This window comes from Lonchura striata, chromosome 2, assembly GCF_046129695.1.
Source record: "Lonchura striata isolate bLonStr1 chromosome 2, bLonStr1.mat, whole genome shotgun sequence".
In the NCBI taxonomy this organism is placed as follows: domain Eukaryota; kingdom Metazoa; phylum Chordata; class Aves; order Passeriformes; family Estrildidae; genus Lonchura; species Lonchura striata.
Window position 1 is genome coordinate 114890575 of NC_134604.1, and position 26718 is coordinate 114917292.

Consider the following 26718-nt stretch of genomic DNA (forward strand, 5'->3'; position numbering starts at 1 on the left):
ATCCTTAAATCCAAGGTGCAGCCTAGGATTGGATCTTTCCTGGGTTTCCTCTGGGGGAAAAATTCTACTCCTGTTGCTCTGAAAAAGGTTCAGTCCCAGCAGGAGAAAGCTGAAAAAGCTGCAAAAGGAGAAAATAATTACAATGGGTTCAAAACCGCAGGGCTGAGAGAACTGTAAATGGAATTTTTATCATCCTTTCTCACAGCTGAGCATTGTGTAAATACTCTGTTTAAATATTGCATTTTCAACCGTGTTTTGTAAGAAAAATTTATTACTATCTGACAAACTGGGCATTAGTGAGGCTTCTTTCAAAGTTCTCTATTTGCTATCCAAGTTTTACATTGCTGCGTAGGTATATGAGGCATTTTTGAAGCATGAAACTTCTTTGATACTCTGCTAAATAAAAAGAAGATTTACTTTTTAAATTTTTATTTTAATTTCTCTTTTTTTTTACTTTAAAAAAAATAAGCTCATGATGTCATGTTATTTTTTTTTAAGTCTTTGATTAGCACAGAGGTCTTAAATGAAAATTAGTTAGTGGTAGCTTAATACCGAGTTTTGGAGCAGTAAAACAGACCAAGCATATTCTTGCTATTTTAGCATAAAATTCCCAAGAAATTCTTCCTTTCCAAGATGTTCCTTTTGGAATTTAGAGACCACTCTGCCAGCCTGAATCTGTTTTAGAAAGAAATAAAAAATCCACTGGCCATGTTAAACATCAGCTGTGCAGTTTTGGGGCCGTGCTGGAATCCCTGAGTCACGGTACTTTAATTTTTTTTTTTTTAATTTTCTTTTTTTTTTTTTTTTTTTTTTTGACTTAAAAAAAATAATCCCATGCTGTCATGTTGATTTTTGTAAAATATTTCTGATTAGCAAAGTGATCTTTAATGAAAATTAGTGATAGCTTAATACTGGGTGTTGTCTTTGGAGCAGGAAAACACACCAAGCGTATTCTTGCCATTAAAGCATATAATTCCCAAGAAATTCTTCCTTTCCAAGATGTTTTGGGGAAGGCAAAAGTCAACCTGAATATGTTTTAGAAAAGAATATAAAATCCATGGTCTATGCTGAACATCAGCAGTGCAGTTTTGGGGAGGGGGGCCTTGCTGGAATCCCCAAGTCGTGGTGCTTTTTAAATTTTTTTTTTTTTTTACTTTCTTTTTTTTTTACTTAAAACAACATGTTGTCATGTTCATTTTTTAATATACATTTGATTCACAAACAGATTTTAAATGAAGATTTATGGTAGTGTAATACACTGAGCTTTGTCTTTGGAACTTGATAACAAACCAAGCGTATTCTTGCCGTCGTGGATTATAATTTCCAATAAATTCTTCCTTTCCCAGAAGCTCCTTTTGGAATTTGGAGACCTCTCTGCCAACCTGTGTTTTAGAAAGGGATCTAAAACCCATGGTCCATGCTGAACATCAGCCCTGCAGTTTTGGGGCCGTGCTGGAATCCCCAAGTTGTGGTGCTTTTTTAAAATTTTTTTTTTTACTTTTTTTTTGTTACTTAAAAAAATAATCCCATGCTGTCATGTTCATTTTTTTTAATATATATTTGATTCACAAACAGATTTTAAAGGAAGATTTATGGTAGTTTAATATACTGAGCTTTGTCTTTGGAGCTTGATAACAAACCAAGCGTATTCTTGCCGTCGTGGATTATCATTCCCATTTTTACTTTATTTTTTAACTTAAAAAAAAATAATAATCCCATGCTGTCATGTTAATTTTTAAATTTTTTAATTTTCTGGGGCCAGGCTGGAATCCCGTGGTCCTTGTGAAAATGTGTTGTGGTTTCACCTTAACGTTTCCCAGACATTTCTTCAGCTCCCAAACCCTTCCAGTGTGGCACAGTGGGGAGCTTTTTTTCCCCAAAAAAAGGCAAAAATGAGGTCCAGCTGAAAGCTTGTTGGAGTTTAAAGTGTGTTTAGAGTGCTAAGAGGAGAATCTTTGGCTCCTGTGCTGCTCTTTCGTATTCATGAACACTAAATTCATTCATATTTGATGTGTGCAACCCCGCTGAAAGGCAAAAAAAAAAAACTGCTGGAAAAGCTTCAGCTAAGAATTGGGTATTATCAGTGAGAAGAAAAAATATTTTCTTAGGTTTTATTTACTTTAATCATTCTACTGCTAATTCCAAGATTTTCAACAAACAATTTTGTTGTTAGTTTTAAAAAAAAAAAAACAGGTTTGGTACCAAATAAAAATAGTATTATGTGATAGCTGTTGAAGAGAGCCAGTTTTAGCTGCTGAATATATTGCATCTAATTTATTGCCCTATTAGCTGAGAACAAAATTCTTCTGTATTTTTTTCCTACTCCATACAGAATACTTTTGAGAGTAATTTAATATATAGGTACAGCATTTGGGGTTAGATTTATATCTTAATTTATTCTTCCAAACATGACTTTGATTATATCATTTAAAAAAGAAAAATCAGCCCACTTTAATACGCATCATGCTCAGATTTTTGTGTAAAAGTGAAATGTCTTTTCCTTTCTACCTAGGCTTATTTTTAGCCCAGTTGCTCATAGGTTTTAATTTACTGTAAACTTTTCCTTCAGAAAAATAACAATTTTATTACAAAGTAGGTGTCAGGAAGAATTAAACTCCCGACCCGTAATTTCTCACACCTTTTTTCTGGTAGGATAAATCGGCACCTGGCAGAAGGCTGATTGATCAGCCTTTGGGTGAAGTGTTTGGTGGTGATGTTGTGTCAAAGGTGCACCTTGTTCCTCTGGGTCCTTCCCCCTTAAAATCAGATTTATGGGCTGGGGCAGCAAACGTGTCCCAATTACTGGTGTGGGACCAGTTTCCCTCTCAGAGCTTCCCTTGCACTTTTATTTCTGAGATTGAAATCTGCTGGTAAAGAGGATTTTGCCCTGTGATTTTTTTACTATCCTGTGCTTTAAAATAAAATTTGATCATTTACTGATAGTGAGCCTGAGCTTGGATTTTTGGGTAACACGTCAACGACGCATTTGTGATAAATTAGGGAAGTCCTTCTTTTGTTGTTGTACGTGCATGTGGAGCTGACTTAGCACTAATAAAACATTTTAGAATATTTTAACACAACTCCACTTTGCTCTTTTTCACCAGGAGACACGGGCTGAGCTGTAAATTCTGCTTTTATCAGAAACCTCGAGTAGGCTTCAAAATCAGCCACGAGAAACGAGCTCAGTGGCCTAAAACCCATCAAATTCAGGAGTTTTTGTTTCACTAGACTGTTGGCCTTTCAGATGGAATATGGTTCCCCTTCCCAATGTCATGGGTTTTTTTTTTTTTTCCACATGCATGGACGGCCCCAGCATTTTTTTTAGGTTTTTTTTTTTTTTTTTTTTTTTTTTACAGCTACGCTTTCAGCTCTGGATGACGTTTAGCCTTTGACCCAGGCACTTTCTTACAATAAACAGTTTGTTGATGAGAGCAGCTGCTGGGAAGATTGTTTCCAGACTGTTCTGCTGCAGCTGAGCGAGGAGAAGGAAGCCAAATTCAAAATTTGGGATGCACCTTACAGCCTCCTCCTTGTTCCTGCCCTCAGAGCTGGTTTGTGCTGAGCAAACCTCCAGCACCTATTCCCATCCTTCTTCTGGCATCCCAATTCCCAAGTGGAACCTGCTGTGAAGTCCATAATACATTGCCTTATGTATTATTTTTACTCTGATTTTTCATTCTTTTTCTCCACAGAAAGTAACATCCTGACTTATTTTTCATCAGTCACTGAATCCTGACCTGGGCCCTGCTGCCCGTTGGATAAATGAATTTTCTGCCTACGCACGGCGCTTTTTAAAGCTAAATTTAATTTTGGATTCAGATTTAGGCAGGGATTTATGAGCAGTTGCTGGATGGGTAGTCCAGGAATGGGTTGAAATCTAAGATGCTTCGTGTTCAAAGAGATGGGGCTGCAATAAAGAGGAGAAGGATACCTTGCAGCACTTTGTTAAAAATCTTTCCCTTTTTTGGATGAAGTATTCCACGTATCAGTTGGGAAAATGGATCCACTGTGTTTATGTAATGCAATACTTGTTTTTTAAAAACACTCTGAAGAGTGGAGACAAAAATAAGGCACTTGACTTAGTGTCTGGAATGATCTTTCAGAAATGATGAGCTTTTTCTGCCTCTCTTCAGCTGAATAACCACCCAAACCCAAAATAGCCTCTGGAGGCTCCTAAAAATCAGGTTGGTTGGGAATTTTAAACCTGACCAACCTTGCCATCTTTCTAAATATTCTTCTGTCCTTTGTGCAGTCCAAATCTCCTGCTTCGCACCGTATCTCAGTTTAGGAAATATAAAAATATTATTAATAAACTGAAACAGATTTGCAGGCTGTGCAGAATCCTGGGAATGCACATCAAGTACCAGCCAACTCCAGTTCATGAGAACATGAAATGAAAATGTGCCTCAGTTGTAGGACAATAAAATCTTTATGAAGTTCTTCAGGCCATGGGGAAAGGAGGGAGTGAAGAAATGGGGATTTAAAGGGTTTTTACCCAGTGAACAAAAACACCACCGGTGAAAATAATGGCCTGAAATTAGTTGTAAACAGTTCATATTTAAGGAGTTTTCTAAAAACTTCCTAAAAACTGGATTAATTTGAGTGCTTTGTGTATTTCCAGGTTCTGAATGTGTTGTAAAGAGGTTTTTGTGTTTAAAAGTTCTGTTGGTTTCAGTTGTTAGAAAATCCATCTCCGAGCTTGCACTTCCTTAAGTCTGGAAGGGCAACATTGAGGACTCTGGGTGTGAATGTGCAGTTTGGGAATGTTATTAAATATTAATGACATCAGCATTGAAATTATTATCTTTTAAATATTTTTTATTTTCATTATTTTCATTATTTTTATTATTATTATCTAATGAGATCTAATACCCGTTCTTCATTCTCTCCACTTTCTCTGTGATCACCAAGAGATGATCTTTCCTCATTTCTCTATCAAATTTTTGCTTTTTTTCCCCCCTCTCATTTCTTCAGGCTTTTCCTACAGGAAAAGTCATTGTACTTTGCTTTTAAGGGAAAACAGTGCATTTTAATGAAAGATCGAGGTAGTAAACTTAGTATTTTATAAAACCTCATTAAAAGGTAGAGTTTGAAATTAATAAGAATAGTAGATAACATAATTTCCCTGCATATTATGTGTATTTACAGTAAGTAAATATAATTCTATGTTGAGATATTTATATACATATATTTATATATATATATAAAATATGTTTGGATAGATATAGATATATTTATATTTATATATTTTGGTCATTTTAAATACTGTTTCTATGAGATGGAAGAGATGGAAGCTCTCCAGTGGTTAATTTAAGTTTAACACCTTGAAACCTTTGAGCCTATTGAGCAAAGCTGTGTAACACAAGGAGCACATGGAGATATTTTTTGTCTCTATGTGTGTGAATTTTTATATTTCAAGTTGAACTCAAACCCTTCATTAAAATATTTCCTTTCCTATCAGTGCTAACAGAGAATCCAGAGGGATGAAATGCATACATTTCAGATCCTATTGGAATTGTATAATACTCCTTTGGGAGCAGGCAAATCTGGAAAAAATAGCAGATTTTAGTCCTATTGGAGGTGTGATGTCTGGTTTTGCTTCAGACAGGCTCCTCTAAAAATTGGGTGCTTTATGCCTGTGTAATCCTTGCTTGCTTGCAGTTCAAAAAACAAGCATAAATATATAAATGTATAGATATATGTATATAGATAATATATATTTATAATATATATATATAATTTAATCACTCCATCAGCTGATAATACATAAATCAGTGCATCAACTGGAAAGTTCTCAAAAATAGAGACAGTTCATTTAACTGGAAATCATTAGATTTTATACAAAGGAGGGGAAAAAAGGTTTGAAATCATGCTCTGTGTCTCCAGAAAGTGAATATTTGGCCTTGCTTCACAAGTACAAAGTTTTAATCCCAATATTGAGTGTTCAGGTAGAGCATCATGGTTCAAATAATCTCCTTTTCCCTCACAAGGGAGGAGGGAGCTGATGGAAAATATTTGCTTTTTTGGCATTGTATTTTTAGTTTTCGTTTCATTTCGTCTCCACATTTTTAATAGGAACCAAATTAAAATGTAATTTAATAGGAACCAAATGAATTTAGGCTGCGCGTGAATTTTGCCTTAACAAAGAATTCCATTGATGGGGAGTTTCAGGCCCATTGTTGGAGCTTGGTAGGAAAGAGCAGCTCCCAAATCTGCCCAGTGAAATTGCATTTATCTGTGTACACGAGCATGCAGATAAAAATACAAAACCCACATCCAAATCCTATCCGTATAAACAGATTGTAAGAATAAACTCTCGGATTTGGGTTTATTTTGAACCTTTATAGCTGGGTGTGCTCGGTGCAGAACTCTCATTGCTTGACAGAGCCCAGGTGCAAATAAAATCTTCTCCATCAGGAGCTGTAATTTTGTGTTATTTTATACTACAGCAGAGAAGGCTCCAGATGCAGCTGGTTTTTGTCTCCCTCTTCCCTCCTTGTTGTTCAATCTCAACCTCTGAGTGAGCGCTGGGGAAAAGTGAAACTTAATGATTATGAAATGAAAAAAAAAATTTAAGCAGCAAAAGCAAACTTCTGTTACAGAGCAGTTTCTGCACGCACCTGACCAAACTCTTAAAATTACAGAAGGCAGATGTGAAATCATAAATAAAATACAGCTTTTGCTCGTCCTTCTTTCTGGAACAATTATCACAATTTGTGCTGGTGAGTGGGGGAGTGAGGGTCTGGAGTGTGCAGTAGCTGTATTTGGATTTCTGGGAATTTCGGGGATTACTGTCCTCTGCATCTCCCTTCTTGTTCAAAGCTTTTTTTTTCATTCAGTGCCACTCTCAGTGTGACAAATCAGAATTCTCCTGGTGTGCCCCTGGGTACAGGATGAGTGCTTGGAAATTCCCAATCTCTCCTTGGTTCCCTTTAAAAGATTTCAATTGAGCTTTGGAGTGTGGAGAATTTATTAGTGAGAGGTGTTGGGTAGTGTCTGTTGGTGCAGTTAGTGACTTTTTTTTTTAGTATGCATTGAAATTACATTTTTTTACCATTTAACATAGAGGTAGAAACATTTTTTTCCTATAAATATTAAACTTGTAGATGAATACTGAGTAGCTCTCTTGTCACCAAGCTGTTTGGTTGGGATGAGGAATTTAATTCTTACTTAGAGAAAGAAATGAACATATTTGCCTTAGGGAATGTACACTTGGAAAGTGTGATTGGGAGAAAAACTACACAGTTTTATAGGGAATAATGGCTTTAGGATGAAGGAAAACAGGATTAAGCTGGATATTAGGGTGAAATTGTTCTCTGGGAGGGTGGGGAGACCCTGGCACAGGGTGCCCGAGGAGGTTGGGGATTCTCCTGGATCCCTGGCAGTGCCCAAGGCCAGGCTGGACACTGGGGCTGGAGCAGCCTGGCACAGTGGAAGGTGTCCCTGCCACGGCAGGGATGGGATGGATAATCCTTAAAATCCCTTCCAAACCCTTCTGGGATTCTGTACTTCATAAAAAATTTGACTTGGCATCAGCTCTCCTGCCCAAACCTGACGAAGAACAGCTTCAGAATTTATTTGTGCCACCCCGCGGGCAGTTTAGTTCCTAAATTCCCAAAGCCTGTCGCTGGTGGGTTGTGAAATGCAGATTTTCCACCACGGTGTGCTGCAGATCCTGTCAGAGCCCCAGCACGGAACAGCTGCAGCTTCTGGCATTCCAGAATCCAACCTCAGAGCAGCATCTTCCAGGCTTCCCAGGAAAGCTGTGTCCTGCAGTTTGGGGCTTCCCTGCCCTGGGCTGCTCCCAGAGGTGTCCAGGAGGTTCCCGAGCCAGCAGAGGCCAGCAGAGGCTGCTGGAGCAGGGAATTCCAGCTGGATGCTCGCCTGAAATCCCCCAGTAATATTCCTGCTCAGTGGACTTGGAGCAGAAATTAACCCTAACTTCACATATCAGTTTATTTTTTTGCACAATAATGTTATTTTTTTCCGTGCCAATATGATCGTGGGACGTTCAGCGTCCCTGTTCCTGGAACTTTGTGTGAAGGAAGTTCTTAGAGTAAAAATTAATTTTTCTATTGTGACCAGTACTTGAAGCTTTGTTTAAAATATAAACCCCTATTTTCTTAGGAATTTGTAAAAACCCCCGTCCTTGATTATGTGTTTATATCTTTGATCAGCTCAATAAGCACATGAACATTATGGGGGAAATTAGCTTGAGAATTGCACACATCTAACAATTCTTAAATGGTTCAGGATGTGTCAGAAGCAGTGAAATCAAGAAGTTTGCCTAAAATCTATGGGGAAAAATAACTTGAAATAATACACTCAGGAGAGTAAATGGTTGGAATTGTGTGACATATTTGTAATAATGGAGCAGCACACAGAAATAGGTGCTTTTTTGTTCTTTCCAGAAAATACTCTGTGGCAAAAACACATCGTAATTTCTGACACAACCTCAAGCACCTTCATTATTTATTTACGGTGTCATTATGCTTTAGTCACCTTTATTTTGTAACTTAATTTCTGTCAGACTGTAAACCTATCCTTAGATGAGTTAATTCTGGGAGAGTTAAACTACTTTTAACTTCGGGTGAGTTAAAATTCTGTTTCTGTGTGTAGGACTTGCACATCCAGTGCTGCTGAGTGAATTTCTGTGTTTGGAAAGCAATAGGAAAACACTCTCTGATTAAGCACAGTTTTTCCATGTTCTCCCTGACAGAAATGAAAGCTGTAATTTTTCTAAATATCAGTTACAGCCAATCAGTTACTGCGGGTATGTAAAACAAGTGGGATAATGTGTAAGGAATTTATTTATTCTGTCAAAGCTCTGAGTGAAGGTGCAAGTCAAAGAAATGCTCACAAAACCCTTAATCATCATCATCACATCATCATTTATGATACAGAGCAAAAATTAAAAAAGGAGTGGAAAGGAAATATTTAAAGATATTTTATCCAAGAGTTTAGACAGAAAATATTCAGAGGGGGCTGTAGGAAAGCATGATATGAGGAGTAATTTCTCTGTAACTAAAATTTAGCTGCTGCGTCTCTCTTAGGTTGTCCTGGGGCTTGGAACCAAGTGCTTGACAGAATTTGGGGGAAATTATTGTTTTCTTTGTGTCCTGCTCTGCCACTGGTGCTGCATGGCTGACAGCCCTGTGAAATTTGAGAGCAGGTCATTTCTGGGGGTGAAAATCCAGAGGAAGGTGTTGGGAACAGGAGCATTTCATTCCTTCTCCAGGTAGAAGAGTGGGATGTGGAAAGGAGGAGTCATTCCTTGGAAGGAGAACTGTTTATGGCAAGTTTGCTCTCAGTTTGTGGGTTTTGAGAGAGGAATGAGGGCTGTGGGTTTGCTTAGGACCTTTTTGCATAAAAATCAGATCTCTTCCTCTTGGGCAAGAATCAGTAGTGCCTTATGTCCAGTCCAATTGAAGCCACAATTGTTTGTGGTTTCATTTATCACATAAGAGACAACTTCAGCTCTCTGAAATTTAAGATGCATACTGAGCAAAAAGTCCCAGAATCCGTGTTTGTGGCTGTTCCTAAAGGCGTGACAAACTTTTCACGTCAAACTTCTTAAAGCAGAATTTGTTACCTCCAGAAAGAGTGAATGTGGAGCAGTTGGTTCAGGGTGTCACCACAGGGGTACAAATAGTAGTAAATCATCCCTTAGCTGAAAGTATGACCTGTTTTAGGCAGATATTCCACTGAGAAATCAGTAAATGTTTGGTTGTTTGTTGTTTTTTTTTTTTTAACTGCTGGTTTAGCCTTCAAATTGAGTCTTCATTGTGGGAAATGGATTTGTAGGGAATTCTCCAAGCCTGGCAGAAGGATCACACAGTGAGCACCTGTGTGCAAACCCTGAGATAAGAAATGCTGCCTTAGAAATGACATAGAATTGAACAGACATTGTTGAGAGAGAAATACAAGTTTCAAAGGATGGCCTTGTAAGTAAGACTGGATTCTTTGGAGAAGCAGAACTATGAAAGATGCATTGCAGTGGGACCAACGAGGGGTAATTTTAGATAATTGGCTTTAAGGCATTGACAGCATGGGGTGGCTAAAGCTGATAGGCCAAGAAACACTTAGAGTGTATTGTAATTAGGAAATAATTGGCTTCTGATTGTGATGTTGTTAATTATAACATCTGTATTGTTTCACCCTTCGCATGAGATTGAAAACGGAATAAAAGTTTTTAAAACACCTTTCTGGGTCCCCATGTCTGGGTCAGAAAAAGGCTTAATCCAACACTCAGTGCTGGACTAAAGGGCTTCTTCCAGCAGAGGATCTCAGCACGTTGAGAAACCTGCAAGATGCAGATGAAGTAGGAAGACCACTACAAACCCTGCTACAGAGAAAAATTAAGCTTAATTAATCTTCAAAGGTGTGGTCTCAACTCTAGGACAGTGTCAAGTAATCAAGCCAGGCTGGACTAGAACGAGCAGCACAGCTTAGGTTTTGAAGAGGGAAAATCCCTTTGTTTTGAAGTAGGAGGTTGCTTGACTAAAAATGTTTTTTGGAAGAATGCTGGTGTGTCCTGACGTGGGGCGATCTTGCTCACCTTGTTGCCCTTGCCTGCAGGAAATCCACCTTGCTTTCCTGAAATGGCTGGAGGGGAACGTGGATGCTGAGGGACTGAGGGCATCCAGCAAGGTGTCCCTGAAGTTTGTTTCGTCCCCCGAGTCCAAGGTGGAGGTGACTCCGTCCCTGGTGCCGGTGATCACGGAGATGGGGAGGTTCTCCTCAGAGCATTTCAGCCTCCAGACCTATCAGCAGCATCTCCAGACCAAGAAGCTGGGCAAGATCCTTCTTTTCACTGAGGTGACCATGACAACCATGAATCTTCTGGATGGGTAAGATGGGGATCTGAATTAACTTTCTGACTGGGAGTTCACTTGGTGCTATGGTCTGGTTGTGGTGTTAGGGCATGGGTTGGACTTGATGACCTTAGAGGTCTCTTCCAACCTCATTATTCTGGGATTCTGTGATTCATAGTTGTGGTAGCACACAATGCTCAGAGAGGAACTGGACGTGAAGTGGAGAACTTAATGTTCATGGGATATTAATTGATAATATATAAAATACTGAGCCATAAAGGGTGGGGAAAGCTGAGTTGGACTCAACTTTTTGCTTGGTAGTGGAGTTTAATCTTTATTCCTCTGAACATCACTGTGAGAAAATTTAATTTAATAAATATTCATATTTAGGAGATTAAATACATTCCCTAGTGCAAATTATTATCTCAGCCTTTTATTTGAAAGACTGATACCAAGCAGGTTGTGCCTCTAATTTTAACATTCCTGTTTTCTCTCATTTATTTTGCTGAATTTTTCCCTAAAATGCTCTTTAGTGCTCGGTTTGGGTTTTTAAAACGTGGATTAGTGCTCTGCTAGAGGTTCTTTCATCATCACACAGATGACCCTTGTGAATGAGCTGTGGGATACCTTAGAGGAGGCTCTTCATTAGAGTTTAAATGGGATTAAGTGATAGGAAAATCACAGTTACTAAATCTCAGCCTGGAGTCTGTGTACAAAGGCTGTACTGTTGTGTTTAGTGGAAATTTGGTGGAAAAATCTGTCGTGGGGAAGTTGTTGCTCTTCAGGACAGAAACTCCAAGCCTGCAGCTGTAAATTCTGGTGGCAGCTAGTTTTGAATTATCGGGGTTAATTTATCTGCAGAAATTACAGATGAATTTTACAGGTGAAAAACAATCTCAGGAATTTTGTTTGGGATTTTTTTTTTTCTTTAATAAAGATTGAATTGTCTTGAGTGTTGTTGTCACTAATGAGTTAACCAACAATAATGGCTTCAGTTCTCGGCCTGATAGCCTAAATTGCAATTTAGGAGCAAATACAAATTTAATTTCCAAACCATTCCCTGTGTGTTCAAACATCCACACGTTAAAAAAAAAGTTGCTGTCTGATTTTGCCAATCCTCTCCCCCAGATTTAATCCTGCAGCTGATTTTGCAGTGGCTTTTGCAGAGATAGAGACTTGCCAGTTTGTTAAGAGGCCATGAAGAGTTATTTCATAGAAATACAATTATTTGTAGCATTTACTTCTTCATTTGTAGTGCTCACAGCATGTTCAGACCACAGGGTTGAAAGGAGGACTGTGAAGAAATTGGTGATAATTTAACAAATCAAGAGGTTTCTTCCCTCAGTTTGTTTCGGTTCTCAGTAACTTTGTTCCAACATCTCAGTAAAATGAAGTGTTTTAATTCAGAGTTTTGGGATTTGATTTGCGTCAAGCTAAATAAAATCTGACCAATTTATGCATGATTAATCATCAAGGCAAGGGAGATAAGAGAAGTGGTCTTGATTTTTCAGATATGTTTAAAGGTTGGTTTTTTATATTGAGTAATCCAAATACAATGAAGTGCTCACAGGTATAGATCTTCAAGATTTCCCCCACCATTATGAGGCTTAAATAGTTAATTTTCAGGTAAGTTGTGAACTACAAGTCCTGACTCTACATAGCTTATGCTATGAAGGTGGTCCTAGGCAGATAATAATTTGAATTATTAATTTATTAATAATCTATCTGCACTTTATCTTACAAAAGGACCTTTCTTTTATTAAGTTAAAAGAACTGTCTTAGGTATTATGGTTGATGATGTAAATACTCTCTTGTCATGGGTAATGAAATAATGTAAACCTTGTGATTTGCAGTTCATTGAAAAACCTTGAGATTGAAATGATAACATTTCATAAATCCCTAGAAATTGATGCAAAAATCAGGTAATTTTTGTTGAAGGAAAAAGTTGTCATGTTTTTAAGGTGCTTCCACAGGAACCAATATGAATTTATTAAGATATGTGTGTGGTGTTTGTGTGTAATTGCCAGTTCTGAATGAAAGCAAAACACATCTCAGGAAAAATAAATTTCTTTGCTTGAAGAACAAATAGTTACTTATTGATCCTTCAGGATTCCCAAAAAACCATTACAACACTTTCTTTATTTAAAGATATTTTATCCAAGAGTTTAGACAGAAAATATTCAGAGGGGGCTTTAGGAAAGCAAGATATGTATGTAATCAGGCATCGCATGAGGGACTCTGTTAGGGTCTCCCAAATTTGCCTCAAATTTTACCAAGTTTTGATGCTTAAATACAGATACCTCAAGAACTTAATGAATGAGATTTGTTGTAAACAGTTTAATTAGATCATCGAAATAATTCAGCATTTTACTTCTGCTGCTTCGGATTTTCTCGTCCCTCTCCCACCAAGTGGGTGCCAAACTTTTGTCTCCCTTTTCCACCTCCCCAAATTTCCATAACCCCCCCCCCAAAAAAAAAAAAAAATGAAGAGATGGAAGGGGGAAAAGGGGGCTGGAATTAATTTAATGGCTGAGCAAGCTCACAGTGGAGAAACAGCCGGAGCCTAATGGGGGCCTTTGTCTGCATTTCCACCCTGGCTGGGAACGTGCCAGTCAAAAGTCAGGCAGGAGGAACAGGTGGGAACTATTAGACCTGTCATAAAGTTTGAAAAATTGATTCTGGAGGCTGAGGGAATAGATTGGACTTGACAGTGTTGTCCTAAAGATTCGAAGGGAAAGTTGTGTTGTTTAATTTGGGATCCCTTGATTGTTCATTAGCCCTCCAGATGGTGGTGGGGCCGTTTGGTGCTCACTGTACTGGCCCTGCCTGCGTCTGTGTGTCCTGGGGTCACAGCAAAGTGGGAATTCACCTGTAGGTATCCAAAATTTAAAGGCATTGGCCTGATTGTCAAATAAAAATTCCTAAAAATGTCATCTGTTGTTTTAAATGATCAATATTCCTTCTATGATTTCATGTTCAAAGTCCTTTCAGGCTATTTTTTAAAGCACTGCAACTTTTATTTCTCGAACTGAAATTTCAAATCCTCCCCAAACATTGTTTTTTTTTTTTTTTCTCTGGATGGAAATTCTTTCTGTGAGTTTCAGAAACCTTTTCTTCCCAGATGTTTATCCTAATGCCACCTGAGCAGGTTAACCCTGCCTGAAACAGTTCCACTTTCTGTGGCTCCTCAGAGCATCCCTGGGAGTGCAGGTTTTAAAATGAAACCATTGTTGTTGAGGCTGCATCTGGTATAGTGATACAAGTGTTACATTAGAGACTTAAAATGGGTGTGTATATATTGTATATATACATTATGCACTTACTGCACTCATAAGAGTTGAGATTAACAAAGAAATATTTCTATTTCTAATATTTCTGCACACCCTAATTGGCTGGAATGGTTTCATGAGCATTTCACTAAAATTAAATGAATGAGATAGAAATTTCAGTTTTATTCTTTATCTTAGATCCTGTTTCAATATTTTAGTTGGCAGAAAAATTGATTTACACATGACTAAGCCAGCATGGGATATATTCTGTATAAAATGCCATAGTGGATAGCTTTTCCCCAATATTTAAGAAGCACAAAGTGCCATTGTTAGGGAGAGTTTGACACAAAAGTGGTGAATTTTAGTGGAAGTGAAATATGGGCTGAAGTTCCTTTCATAACTGCTGAATAGTGTATGTAAATAAAGTGTCAATTGAGAATAAACAATTTCCAAACAGCTTTGCAGGATAAAGTCTTCTCTATTGTTGGCGTCCTTTTACTTTTCTAGATTCATACTGCTGAATTTTGAGAAGCTGAACTGCAGCTCTAATTTTGGGAAGTGGGCATGAAGACTCATTTTTTGTAAACCCTTGGTTTAGCTGAATTGAAATATGGATGATGCTGATGCAGGTCTGAGTTAAGGAAAACCAGTGTGTAATTGAAGGAGATGGGAATGGCACTTCAGGGGCAAACAAGCTGAGACTGACAAACTCTGTTAGGGACTGGGGGATTTTTCATTTGGTTTTCAAGTCCTTGTGATGTTTTACTCTGTGTTTAGTTACTCCTTGCACCTCCCCCTTATTCTCCATTGCAACTGTATTTTTTAAATATTGGAATGATATTACAAATACATAGTTGATATAAATAGCTGAATGATTGGGATGAGCTTTAAGACCCCTTCCCACTCAAACCATTCCATGGTTCTTTGCATTTTAGCATGGTGAGACTCTCCCAGTACATTTTTAGCCTGCTAAAAATGAGTATTTTGTCACAAACATTAACAGTTTATATAAATTAACCCTCTCTACCCTCGTCCCTCAGGAATTTTGGTTGGCGAGTTGGACAATACCATGGTGTGAGGAAGAATTCTTCCTTACAGGAAAGGTGCCTTTCTCTCAGGAAATTGGAAATTTAAATAGGAAATTATGAAACCATGTGCTGTTCCATAGGTTAGATGCGTTTTAACACTCTACATCTTCTATACTCAAGCTTTTTTGCAGTTACATAACCCAAAATATTTTGTCAGTTTGGATTTTGAGGTCATACTATCAGATCCCTTGATTTTGTGAACCTTTAGGATGGGATAGGAATGCTGTGATTGATTAATATCTTATAATCCAAAGTTTGATGCTAAGAGCAATAGACCTGCTCTTCATATTCCTAGATATAGGAGTGTATATATAATATATATCATATGGCTTCATTATTTACATCACTTTTATTACTAACTTTTAAGCTTCCATTTTTTAATTTATTTGCGTGGTTGAAGGACTTTTTATCCCTCAAACAAAAAAAGTTGGTGCATTGAAGAGCTGCTCCTGAGCTTTTCTTCCTTAAGGGTGTTTTTTTATAGGCAGTATTTTGTGCCTTCCTTTGGTGCTAAAGACCAGCTCAAATAGCAGAGTAAAGCTTGTTTCTCTTAAATTAAGTTCAACAGTAGGGTTTTTTTGTTGCTAATTTAGTTTTAAATGTATAATATTTCATACTTTATTCTGCCATTCATTCATGGGCAGTGCTTTGCACCAGCCAGTGCTGGAGGAAGCTCAGCCTGATAACAAAAGATCACGCCGGAATTTTTGAATTTTTGGGACACAGCCAAGAGTCTGTTCCCTCCCTGGCCTGTAGAAAGGGAGGAATTCGGAAGTTTTTGGCACTGATTTGGTCCTGTGCCATTCCCAGACTCTTCCCTGCCATCCCATTTTCCACGACACACTTGCTGAAAGATTTCTCTATTGGGATTTGGCATCTCCTGTGCTTCACTTTTCCCTGATTTTCTTTCCACCTGTCGTGCACCATTCCTGAGTGCACCGAACAATCCGGTCCCTATTTTCCTGTCACGCACCTTGTAGGCCTGATTTTCCATGGAATTGAAGGCAAAATGTGCCCTTCTTTCTTTTTTTTTTTTCTTTTTTTTCTTTTCTTTTTTTTTTGTTGTTGTGTAAAATCAGTGGATTTTCTTCCTATTAACAGAGTGGGCCCCCCGCTTGCAGTGCAGAGGGAGGTTTGGCATTCCCAATGGAATGGAGTCATAAAATTAAGATTCCCGTTTGGCAGAGCAATTAACCCGTGCTGAACTCCGCTGGGAGATTGGGTTTCCCTGCTGCTGGAAGTTCCTGAACAATGCCCATTATCACAGGACACCAACACAGCCCCAGCAGCCTTGAATCTGGGGGGAATTGTTCTTTAAACCTGGGGGAATTGTTCTTTAAACCTGGGGGAATTGTTCTTTAAATTTGGGGGAATTGTTCTTTAAATCTGGGGAAATTGTTCTTTAAATTTTGGGGAATTGTTCTTTAATTCTGGGGGGAATTGTTCTTTAAATTTGGGGGAATTGTTCTTTAAATCTGGGGGGAATTGTTCTTAAATCTGGAAGAATTGTTCTTTAAATTTGGGGGAAATGTTCTTAAATCTGGAGGAATTGTTCTTTAAATCTGGGGGAATTGTTTTTTAAATCTGGGGGAATTGTTCTTAAATGTGGGGGGAATTGTTCTTTTAATTTGGGGGAATTGTTCTTAAATCTGGGGGGAATTGTTCTTTAAATTTGGGGGAAATGTTCTTTAAACCTGGGTGGGGATTGTTCTTTAAATCTGGGGGAAATGTTCTTTAAACCTGGGTGGGGATTGTTCTTTAAATCTGGGGGAAATTGTTCTTTAAATCTGAGGGGAATTGTTCTTTAAATCTAAAGGGAATCCATTCTTAAATCTGAGGGGAATAATTCTTTAAATTTGGGGGAATCATTCTTAAATCTGAGGGGAATCATTCTTTAAATAAGGAGGGAATTGCTCTTTAAATATGAGGGGAATTGATCTTTAAATCTGAGGGAAATAGTTCTTTAAATTTGGGGGAATCATTCTTTAAATCTGGGGGGAAATATTCTTTTAATCTGCAGGGAATCATTCTTTAAATCTAAAGGGAATCATTCCTTGAATCTTGAGGGGAATTGTTCTTTAAATTTGGGAATAATCATTCATTAAATCTGAGGAGAATCTTTATTTAAATCTGAGAGGAATAATTTCTTAAATCTGAGGGGAATCATTCCTTAAATTTAAGGGGAAATGTTTGTGAATCTGAGGGGAATCATTCCTTAAATCTGAGGGGAATTGTCCTTTAAATCAGTGGGGAATAATTCCTTAAATTTTAGGGGAATCTTTCTTCAAATCTGAAGAGAATCATTCCTTAAATTTGAGGGGAATCTTTCCTTAAATCTGAGGGAAGTTCTTTAAATTTGAGGGGAATTGTTTCTTAAATCTGAGTGGAGTCATTCCTTAAATCTGAGGGAAATAATTCCTTAAATCTGAGGGAAACCCTGGCAGGCTGCAGAGTTAAAACAAGAGTGAAGGAATGGTCATGGCAGGGTTTCAGTCCCTTTTTGCTGGTTTGTTTTACATGGTGCTGTTTTCATGCCTGCATTTTAAAACAGGGATTTGATAATAAAGTTAGAAAATGGAATGCTGCAGTTTCAAATCATTGCAGCTTTTTGAAGAGGAGGATTAGCTTATGATCCATGTAGCAGAATACAGTATGCTATAATAAATATGATATCTTGTTATAAGTAATATTAAATGTAACATATTATGTGTACATTATTGCTGTTGGTTTGCTAATTCCATGGTTGTCATTTTTGCTCTTGAAATGCAACTTTTATTTTGGAAAAGGAAATGCTGCCTAAACTTAAACTGCCCAGAAGCACTTGGGGATTAATATTTGTACTTCATTGAGAAAGATATCCTTGTGTTTATCAAATAGCCAACTTTTGCTTTGTTACATGAGCTCAGATCAGAATGAATATAGTCTTAAATAAAGTCATATGCCTCTAAAAATAATTTTAAAACCTCAAATCCAGTCATAAATCAATCTAGGGCAGTGTATGGACTTAAAAAGGGGAGGGTATGGCATAGAAAAACAAGGTATGTTATTAATCACAGAATCATGGAATGGTTTGGGTTGGAAAGGGACCTTAAAGCCCATCCAGTGCCACCCCTGCCATGGCAGGGACACCTCCCACTGCCCCAGGCTGCTCCAGCCCCAGTGTCCAACCTGGCCCTGGGCACTGCCAGGGATCCAGGGGCAGCCCCAGCTGCTCTGGGCACCTGTGCCAGGGCTGCCCACTAATAATATCACCAGAAGAATCAACTTCCCCACTCCCTAATTAACCTCGTGCAGTAGCTTGAACCTTGGACAAATCCTGGATTTGCATTTCCCCCCCTCAGACCTCTTCATTAGAATTGTTCTACTCATCAGCCTAATACAGGAATGTATTGCCAATGTTGCATTCAGATAAAACAGAGTAATAGTTGGGCATCGAAGTGATTTGATAAATGTGTGTGATGAGCAGATTGCTGCCCAGTTATGGACAGGGACGTTTCACAAGGGAAGAGGTGACAGGACAGAGGGAATGGCCTTCAAATGAAGGAGGGCAAGGTTAAATGGGATATTGGTATATTAGGAATTAATTGGGAATTAGGAATTGTTCCCTGAGAGGGGCTGGGATGGAATTCCCAGAGCAGCTGGGGCTGCCCCTGGATCCCTGGCAGTGCCCAAGGCCAGGTTGGACACTGGGGCTGGAGCAGCCTGGGACAGTGGGAGGTGTCCACGGTGTCCCTGCCATGGCAGGGGTGGCACTGGGTGGGATTTGAGGTCCCTTTCCAACTCAGATAATTCTGGGCTTCTATGAAAGATCCAAAGGCTGAACTACAATCATCTGCCATTGCATAAAGTCAGAATGATTCCCTGAGCGTGAATAGATCTATCAGTAACTCAAAGTTAGATCACAGTTTTCCATTTTGCACATGTCCATCTCTTTCCTTTTGTAAGGAAAAAAAAAAAGAAAAAGGAAGAAAAAAAGTTGGATTTCCTATGGAAGCAAAGCAGGAGCTGGGAAACAAAGCATGGCTGCTTGGGGAAGTTCACACAGCACCTGTTCTGATGTGGTTAAGAATAAGTACACTGATTTTTGTTTATTCTTATGCTGCCCGTCATAAGAGAGTGATTTAATTTCAGAATTAATTTCAAGTGCTTGTTTCCAGAGCCAAAAGCTTTGAAAGCTTGTGTAACTTCTAACTTAAGCAGTAAACTTAGAAAATCCCACAGAATCTGGATTCTTGCCTTAAATCCCACTGGCCTGATTTCTTTTCACTTATAGTCCTAGTTAAAATATTTTAAGAATCTGTTTGTATTCAAACGAGGGCTTGCATTTATCACACCTCATATCATTTAGCCTGAAATGTCAGGGCCTGGAGAGTGGTGTGTAAAAAAAAGTGAGGTTCCCCCAGTGCAGCTTTGTGATGCCCAGGATTGCTATAAAATCCTGTGCCTCATGTTGCTCTCCAGAAATTTACTGGCATTGTTCTTTTTGCTGAACTGTTAAACGTAGATGAACGTCCAGAGGTTTTTTTTGTAAACTTGAACTGACACTATTTTAACACTTTTTTTTTTTTTTTTTTTTTTTTTGACTGATGATATTATCTTGCATCAAAAAAAAAAAGAAAAACCCCTAAGAGTTTTACAGGATTATTTGCAAACACAAAGCTCTCGTGGCTTGTTGTATTAAGGAGTTGTGGGATGCAGCTATGAAGTGTCCCATGACATTTTTAATTGGATTTATATCCAAATGGATCATCAGGCTGCCCATCACTGAGGAAGATGAAGAGGGAAAACTGGACAAGGAGACAGGAAGAAGGAAATAAAAATTCAAGGGAAACAAATTTTTACTGATTATTCTTAAGCAAATACTCCAAGCTTAATGCAAAATAAATGGGATGTAGGGAGATTCCAGTATTGATAGGGGAACAATCATTGTTAAAACACTTACAAACAATTAATGATCACAAGCCCAAGACTCCCCTGTTCCATTGGCAGATTGTCAACTGAAATAAAATTATCTCAGTGTTAAAGTTGGATTTTTCTGAAGTTAAAGACTGGTAAGAATTCCAGTTAAGCACATGGTGGTTCCAGACCTAGTTGTTTTGTTCTAATTGGGAATTGGGGAGTGTGAGAGAAGGGGAGCACCTTTATTTTGTTGACACTAAATAATAACTTTGCTTGTGGTCATAACTGGATCTGCAAATACTGATGTCCTGCTCTGCTGGTTTATTTTTAATCATCCTTTACAATAACACATAAATAGCTTACAGTTACAATAATATATAAATAGCTAATCTGAATCCCACAGATTGCTCATATTTCCTGCTTTTAAAAATACAGTTTACAACATATTAACTTGTACTTTTTGGATAATAAATATTCACTATATTGCATCTGTTAAGTGACAATAGAAAAACTTCAGAGTTCAGATAATCTTGAAGGCCCCTTCCAACCCAAACCATTCCATGATTCTATGATTTTATGATTTATTAGCGACAGATAATGTGTAAACTCTGTATGGAGAGTGATGCCAGATGTGAGAGATAAAAGGAATTGCTGGTGGCCACCTGCTTGAATGCTCATTTCAGCTCTGCTGTGGTGCTTGATGTCATGAAGAATTCATGGGATGCAGAATCATTCAAAGGTAGCAGAGCATGGCAGGTTAGCAAGGAGGGATGCTTGTGGAATGCTGTTGGGTTGGAAAAATCCATCTGCTGGGTTGGAAAAACCTTTTTCAAAACCAGGTTTTGAAGAGCAGCTGTGAGTGGATATTTGGGGTTTTTTTTTCTGGTAGGGAAGCACAGAGAGCTCTGAGTGTGAAGGTGGTGGAAATTCAGGGCAGTGCTGGGACTGCTGCTGGTTTGGCTGTCTTGTTTTTATCTTAATATTTCTGTCTTCATATCAGCATTGTGCTGCCACTCAGTTTAGACTTAGAATCATAAAATTACAGAATTATTAGATTTCAGAATGGTTTGAGTTAGATGGGACGTTAAAACCCAGCCCTTCCATGGGCAGGGACACCTTCCACTGTCCCAGGCTGCTCCAACCTGGCCTTAAACACTTCCAGGGATGGGACAGATTTGGTTTTTCATTTCTATTCTAGACAAAGTTTGCAAATTAGTGTTTAGCTTTTGGGGGCAATAAAAAATAAGCTTTCTGTTTGTATTATATTTTTTCTATTCCCCGTATTTTCCTCACAGATTTCCAGATTTTCCTAATACCAGTAATTTTTATTAACTTTATTTTTGTTGTTATTTCTAGTTATTTGGGGCTTTTTTTTTTTTGTTTGATTTCATGTTTTGAGATGGACAAAGTATAACTTCTTATTGCTACAGCTTACTTAATTAGTACAAATTATTAAAACTACAAATTGAACAACTTAAGAATTTGCATTTTAAAAAAAAATTCTTGTTGCAGTAATCTTGATAGTGGCTTCCTGATAGGTAAAAACCAATAAATCAGAATAAATCAATCTTATTTCAATTAGAAACTCAAATTTTGGCTTTCTTTCTACTAGGAAAAAAATCTTTTTTTCAGCTATGGGATGCAGAAATAGCAATTTATGGGGTTTTTTTCCCCTTCTGTTTTATGCAGAAATAGGAGTAGCTAAGAAGAGGTACAGAAAAGCTTTTTGGGGTCTCTGCAAGAAGAGCTGTAAAACATTGTACACTCAGTGCTGATTGACTCACCATAAACCAGAGAGTGAAAGGAACAGAGAAACCATTCAATGCGAAGAGTTTTAGTCCAGTTTTGGGGAGGAGGATGAAGGAAAAGGGAAAAATATGGGAGAAAAATGGGCATTTTCTTATTTTACACAGTCCAGCTCTGTCAGTAATGTTGGAATCCAAAGTGCAGAGAACTCTCAAAACTTTGAGCCTGGAAGCCAAAGCTTAGAATTAAAGCCAGGATTTGATCTGAGACCTTGGAAAAGGCTCCCAAACTTAGGTGCTAGAAGGGAGAATGTGGATTTGTAGTTTAAAGGAGGGACAAGTTAAACTAAGTAAAGGAAAGTTTAGGAGTTTAAGATATAGAAAAACTAAAAGTAGTTACAGAGGTTGATGCCTTGTGAAGGCTGAGCTGGAGCAGAGGCTGGACAGAGCTACAGAATAAAGCAGGGATTTATTCAAGGATCTCCTCCATGGATGCACCTTGGGCAGCACCAGAGCCCAGCCAGGGCTGCACCCAAATGACCCAAAATGGTCCCAAAATGCACGAGCGCTCCCGGGGCTCTCCCTGGGATCAGTTCTGCTCCATTGGCACCTTGGAGTTCATTGTCCCATTCCAGCTCCAGCCCATCAGTCCCACCCTGCTTGTTTTTCTCTCTCCAGCCCACGCTGTTTGTGCTCCTGGGCTGAGGTTTGGATCATTTGTCCTTGGTGCCCAGCTGGAGCAGGAATTGTTTTGTCTCTGCTCTGTGCACAGAGCTCAGCATCCCATCATGTGAAGCCCAGACCCACACACTAAAGCAGCACAGAATGTGGAAAATAGAAAAGCTCAAACCTGAGGCATCAAGGCAAACAAGGAGTTCAGAATGCAGCACTGTGGGTTTGTGTGCATGATTGGCTAAGAGAGCTCAACTCTAACAAGGGTTTTAATAAGATGAAATATTTAAGGATTGGGTCACAAACATAAATATCCTTGTTGGCAGTGTTTTATTGATCAATAACTCCTTAAAAGCTCTTGTAACTGAGGGTCTTGGGACCTTCTGAACCATACTGTAACAATGTGAGCTGAATTCCTGCCTGTGTAGAAGATAAGAAAAATAAACCACATCATCAAAACCAAATCAGAAGTCCCATCTCCAATTCCTTCCAAAATTCTCCACAAGTGAATTATCACACACTAAGCAGATCCTGTTCCACTGTTCTTCTTCAGACTGCTCTGTTTTTTTTTTCTAACATGGCATGGACAGGGAATGTTTGGTAGGAGTGTTTGGGAGTGCAGATAATTGGAATATTAGGATCCTGGCAAATATCCTTTTATTTATCTAATGCACTGCTTGGAGAGTTCAGCACTCAGCGGTTATCAGACAGATAAAATTACTCATTGATGAATTATCTTTCATTAGGAATTGGGGAATATAGAAACTGGAGCCCTTTCCCTGGGAGGAAAAAGGGAATGTTCTCCAGCTGGCTGGGGCTGTAGCAGGGGGTGTTGATGACAACAGGATTATATTGGTTTGGAGGGAAAATGGGAATTTGCTGTGAGCCCTGAGCTTAATAAACTGGTGTGTGCCAACAGCAGAGGTTAAGAGGGGTGAAAAAGTTCTATTTTGATGCTCTGCCAAGCTAAGCAGTGAAATATTGTGAGCATGAACCAAGTGAGATGGAATGTGTGGGACTTGGAACCCAAAATCCCAGCGAGTGAGTGACAGTTCCTATGGGCTGGAGGGTAGAGTTCCTTCCTTCCTTCCTTCCTTCCTTCCTTCCTTCCTTCCTTCCTTCCTTCCTTCCTTCCTTCCTTCCTTCCTTCCTTCCTTCCTTCCTTCCTTCCTTCCTTCCTTCCTTCCTTCCTTCCTTCCTTCCTTCCTTCCTCCCTTTCCTTCCTCCCTCCCTCCCTTTCCTTCTTTTATCTCACATTTCTCAATATTTTCCAACATTTTGGATGCAAATTTTCCTTTAGTTTAGTTATTTCTTCTATTTTATTTCCTTTACATGTTCTCTAACTCATATCAGGAAGGCTTTCTACAAAGAGTGTTTATAGCTTTTTTTTAAAATTGAAATCCTCATTTTTCCATCATTCTTCCAGTGTTTTAAGCACACACTTCATCTAGTCCTTTACAAAAATACCTGCAAATGGTGTTAAAAATAGAAATGTGAATGTGGGGGTTGCATTCATTGGATCCAGAACCAAGTTCTCTGTGTTACTTGACTACATCTGCATTTATCTAATATCCAGCAAAACCTTCTTGGAAATAGGGATTAATTTTTTTACAGATACTTACTATACAAGGAAAGCCTAAGCTAAATTTAGATTATGAAGGATTAGATCAGAGATGAGTAAAATATATATAAAAAAAAAAACCACCAAGAGTCCAACTGTGTTTTAATTCCTTTTGAGTTTTTCTTGTGCTGTGAGATGACTCAGATGAGTTATTTTATTCCTGTGTTTATCTGATTGGTGCTGGCACGGGAGACTCCATTTGGTTGGAGATAAAATTGGGGTGTTTTTCAGTCCCCCAGGGCTCCCTGCTGGGGCTGCACAGAGGAGATGCCAGGGAGTTTTGTGGAGCAGCCTGCTGGGAATGCTCATCCATCCTGCCTGGCTGCTGAGCTGCTCTCCAGCAAAGCAGGGTGTTTTCTTCTTCTAGCTGACAAAATCAAACACCATTAAAAAAAAAAAAAAATCAAGTTTTGGCTGTTTGTACAAGCTACAACTGCATTGTTATTAAAAAAACTTCATTAAGGTTTTACATCCTTTTTTTTTAAATCACAGACAAGTTGCTTTGTGGGACACAGCTGAGCTGCTCTCCAGCAAATCAGAGTGTTTTCTTCATCTATCTGACAAAATCAAACACCATATTTTAAAAAAATAAAGTTTTGGCTGTTTGTACAAGCCACAATTGCATTTTATTAAAAAAGCTTCATTAAGGTTTTCTATCCTTTTTTTTTTAATCATAGACAAATTGCTTTGTGGGACACAGCTGAGCTGCTCTCCAGCAATTCAGGGTGTTTTCTTCCTCTATCTAACAAAATCAAACACCATTAAAAAAAAAATCATGTTTTGTCTGTTCGTACAAACTTCATCCACATTGTTATTAAAAAAGCTTCATTAAGGTTTTGTATTATGAAATACCTTTTTTTTTTTTTATCATAGACAAATTGCTTTGTGGGATACAGCTGAGCTGCTCTCCAGCAAAGCAGGGTGTTTTCTTCCTCTATCTAACAAAATCAAACATCATATTTTTAAAAAATAAAGTTTTGGCAATTTGTACAAGCTACAACCACATTGTTATTAAAAAAAGCTTCATTAAGGTTTTATACCTTTTTTTAATCACAGGTTCGTGTGTGATTTCTTTACAACAGTTTTCTGTTTGTGTGGTTTTACTAGTTGAGAGTTATTGATCACATCTTTTTTTAAATGCTATTTAATCATACAGATTGCATTAGTTATTTTATTAATATGTTAAGGTTGTTTTTATTGTCAGTTACAAAAACAAAAGCATTAGTTATTATTGACAGTTGCAGCTACTTCTGCAAAAGTTAAATGTACAAAACATATTTTAATATTAGGTAAAACTATATATATTTATCACATCAAAACTAAATATATTTATCAAAATAAATATATTTATGACATTTTCTACAAATTAAAATACAATCTAGAAATGATGTTCTGAGTATACAATTTACACCGTGGCCAGAGCACTGGCCACAAAAGTGGACAAATTGCACTGTATGAAAAGCTGTTTAAAGTGATTACAAACTGAACTGTATCAAAATTGCTGTGATTAATAATTTGTAGAAGTTAACTTAAAATAATGAATCAATTATTTTTAACAGTAGGGATGCAACATTTCCTTCCCAGGCTCTGCTGCTCCTGGCAGACAGTTTAAAGTTTGGTGTGTGACAGCTCTTGTTTGTTTAATATGACTTGAACATTGTCCTTTTTTAGGAATCAATGTCACAGATCAGGGCCACCATTTTACAGCACTTCCCAGTAAAAAAATTTCCAAGGGAGCCACCAGTGTGATTCTCTGGGAAAGGCAGTTAACTGAAGAGAAAATCTTTTTTATTTCAGGGACAGCCAGTGTGCCTTTTTGTGGGTAAACACATAGAACTGAGTTCAGTCTGAGCAAATTCTGAGAATTTCAGCTGCTCTGCTCTAGGAGAAGGTCAGATATTTTAAATTAAAACTGCTGTCATCCTCTTGAATGAAATGTATTTCAGGGAAAGCTGATTTCTCTTAGGAAGGTTCTCCCCCAGTGGAGTTTCCTGGGCTGTATTTTCACCTCAGTTGTTTGAACAGTCCCAGGTTGGACGTGGTGACCCTGGAGAGGATTTTTCCAGCCCTAAGGACCCCGTGATTCTGTTTTTTCTTCTGAATCTGGGTACCTGCCTGGGAGGCACCTGGTGGTACAGAGAATTTCAGTGCTTTGATTTTAGGCAGCCTCAGCAAGAGTGAAACTTTCAGCTGAGGTGAGCTCAGTTTTCTTGTTCTCAGATGAGTTTGTCCAGGGAAATTTCAACTTGATTTGAACACAAATGAAGCTGAGAGTGGAGGACTCTGAGCCCTAAAGGGACAGGAGAATGAGAGGGACGGAGCCTGATCTTTTTTTTTTTTTCCTTTTCTTCCATCATCCCCAAGTGTCTGATTTTTCGAGCACTACAATTTCAGGTGTCATTTGTCTCTCCCATGTCTGTGAGATGGTGCAAAGGTTTGAATAATGGAGAAGAAGAGGTGTGGGCACCTCAGAGCAGCTTTCCAAGGTTGGAAGGAACCACAGAGGAGCTGGAGAGGGACAATTCATCAGAACTGGAGTGACAGGACACAGGGAATGGCTTCAAACTGTCCCGGGGCAGGGCTGGATGGGAGACTGGGAATCAGGAATTG

General features: G+C 38.4%; 1 protein-coding gene across 3 annotated transcripts in view; it reads left to right on the forward strand.

Annotated features, from left to right (window-relative positions):
• The window catches only part of HLCS (holocarboxylase synthetase), a 144758-nt gene that overhangs the window by 27829 nt on the left and 90211 nt on the right, over positions 1 to 26718 (forward strand). For all 3 annotated transcript variants that reach the window (XR_013339545.1, XR_002465180.3, XM_021527455.2), the window contains exon 6: positions 10579 to 10850. Coding sequence is in view for 1 of the 3 variants with exons in the window: in XM_021527455.2 (XP_021383130.2) it covers positions 10579 to 10850 (272 nt within the window). In the remaining 2 variants the exon portion in view is untranslated. The remainder of the gene's footprint in view (positions 1 to 10578; positions 10851 to 26718) is intronic.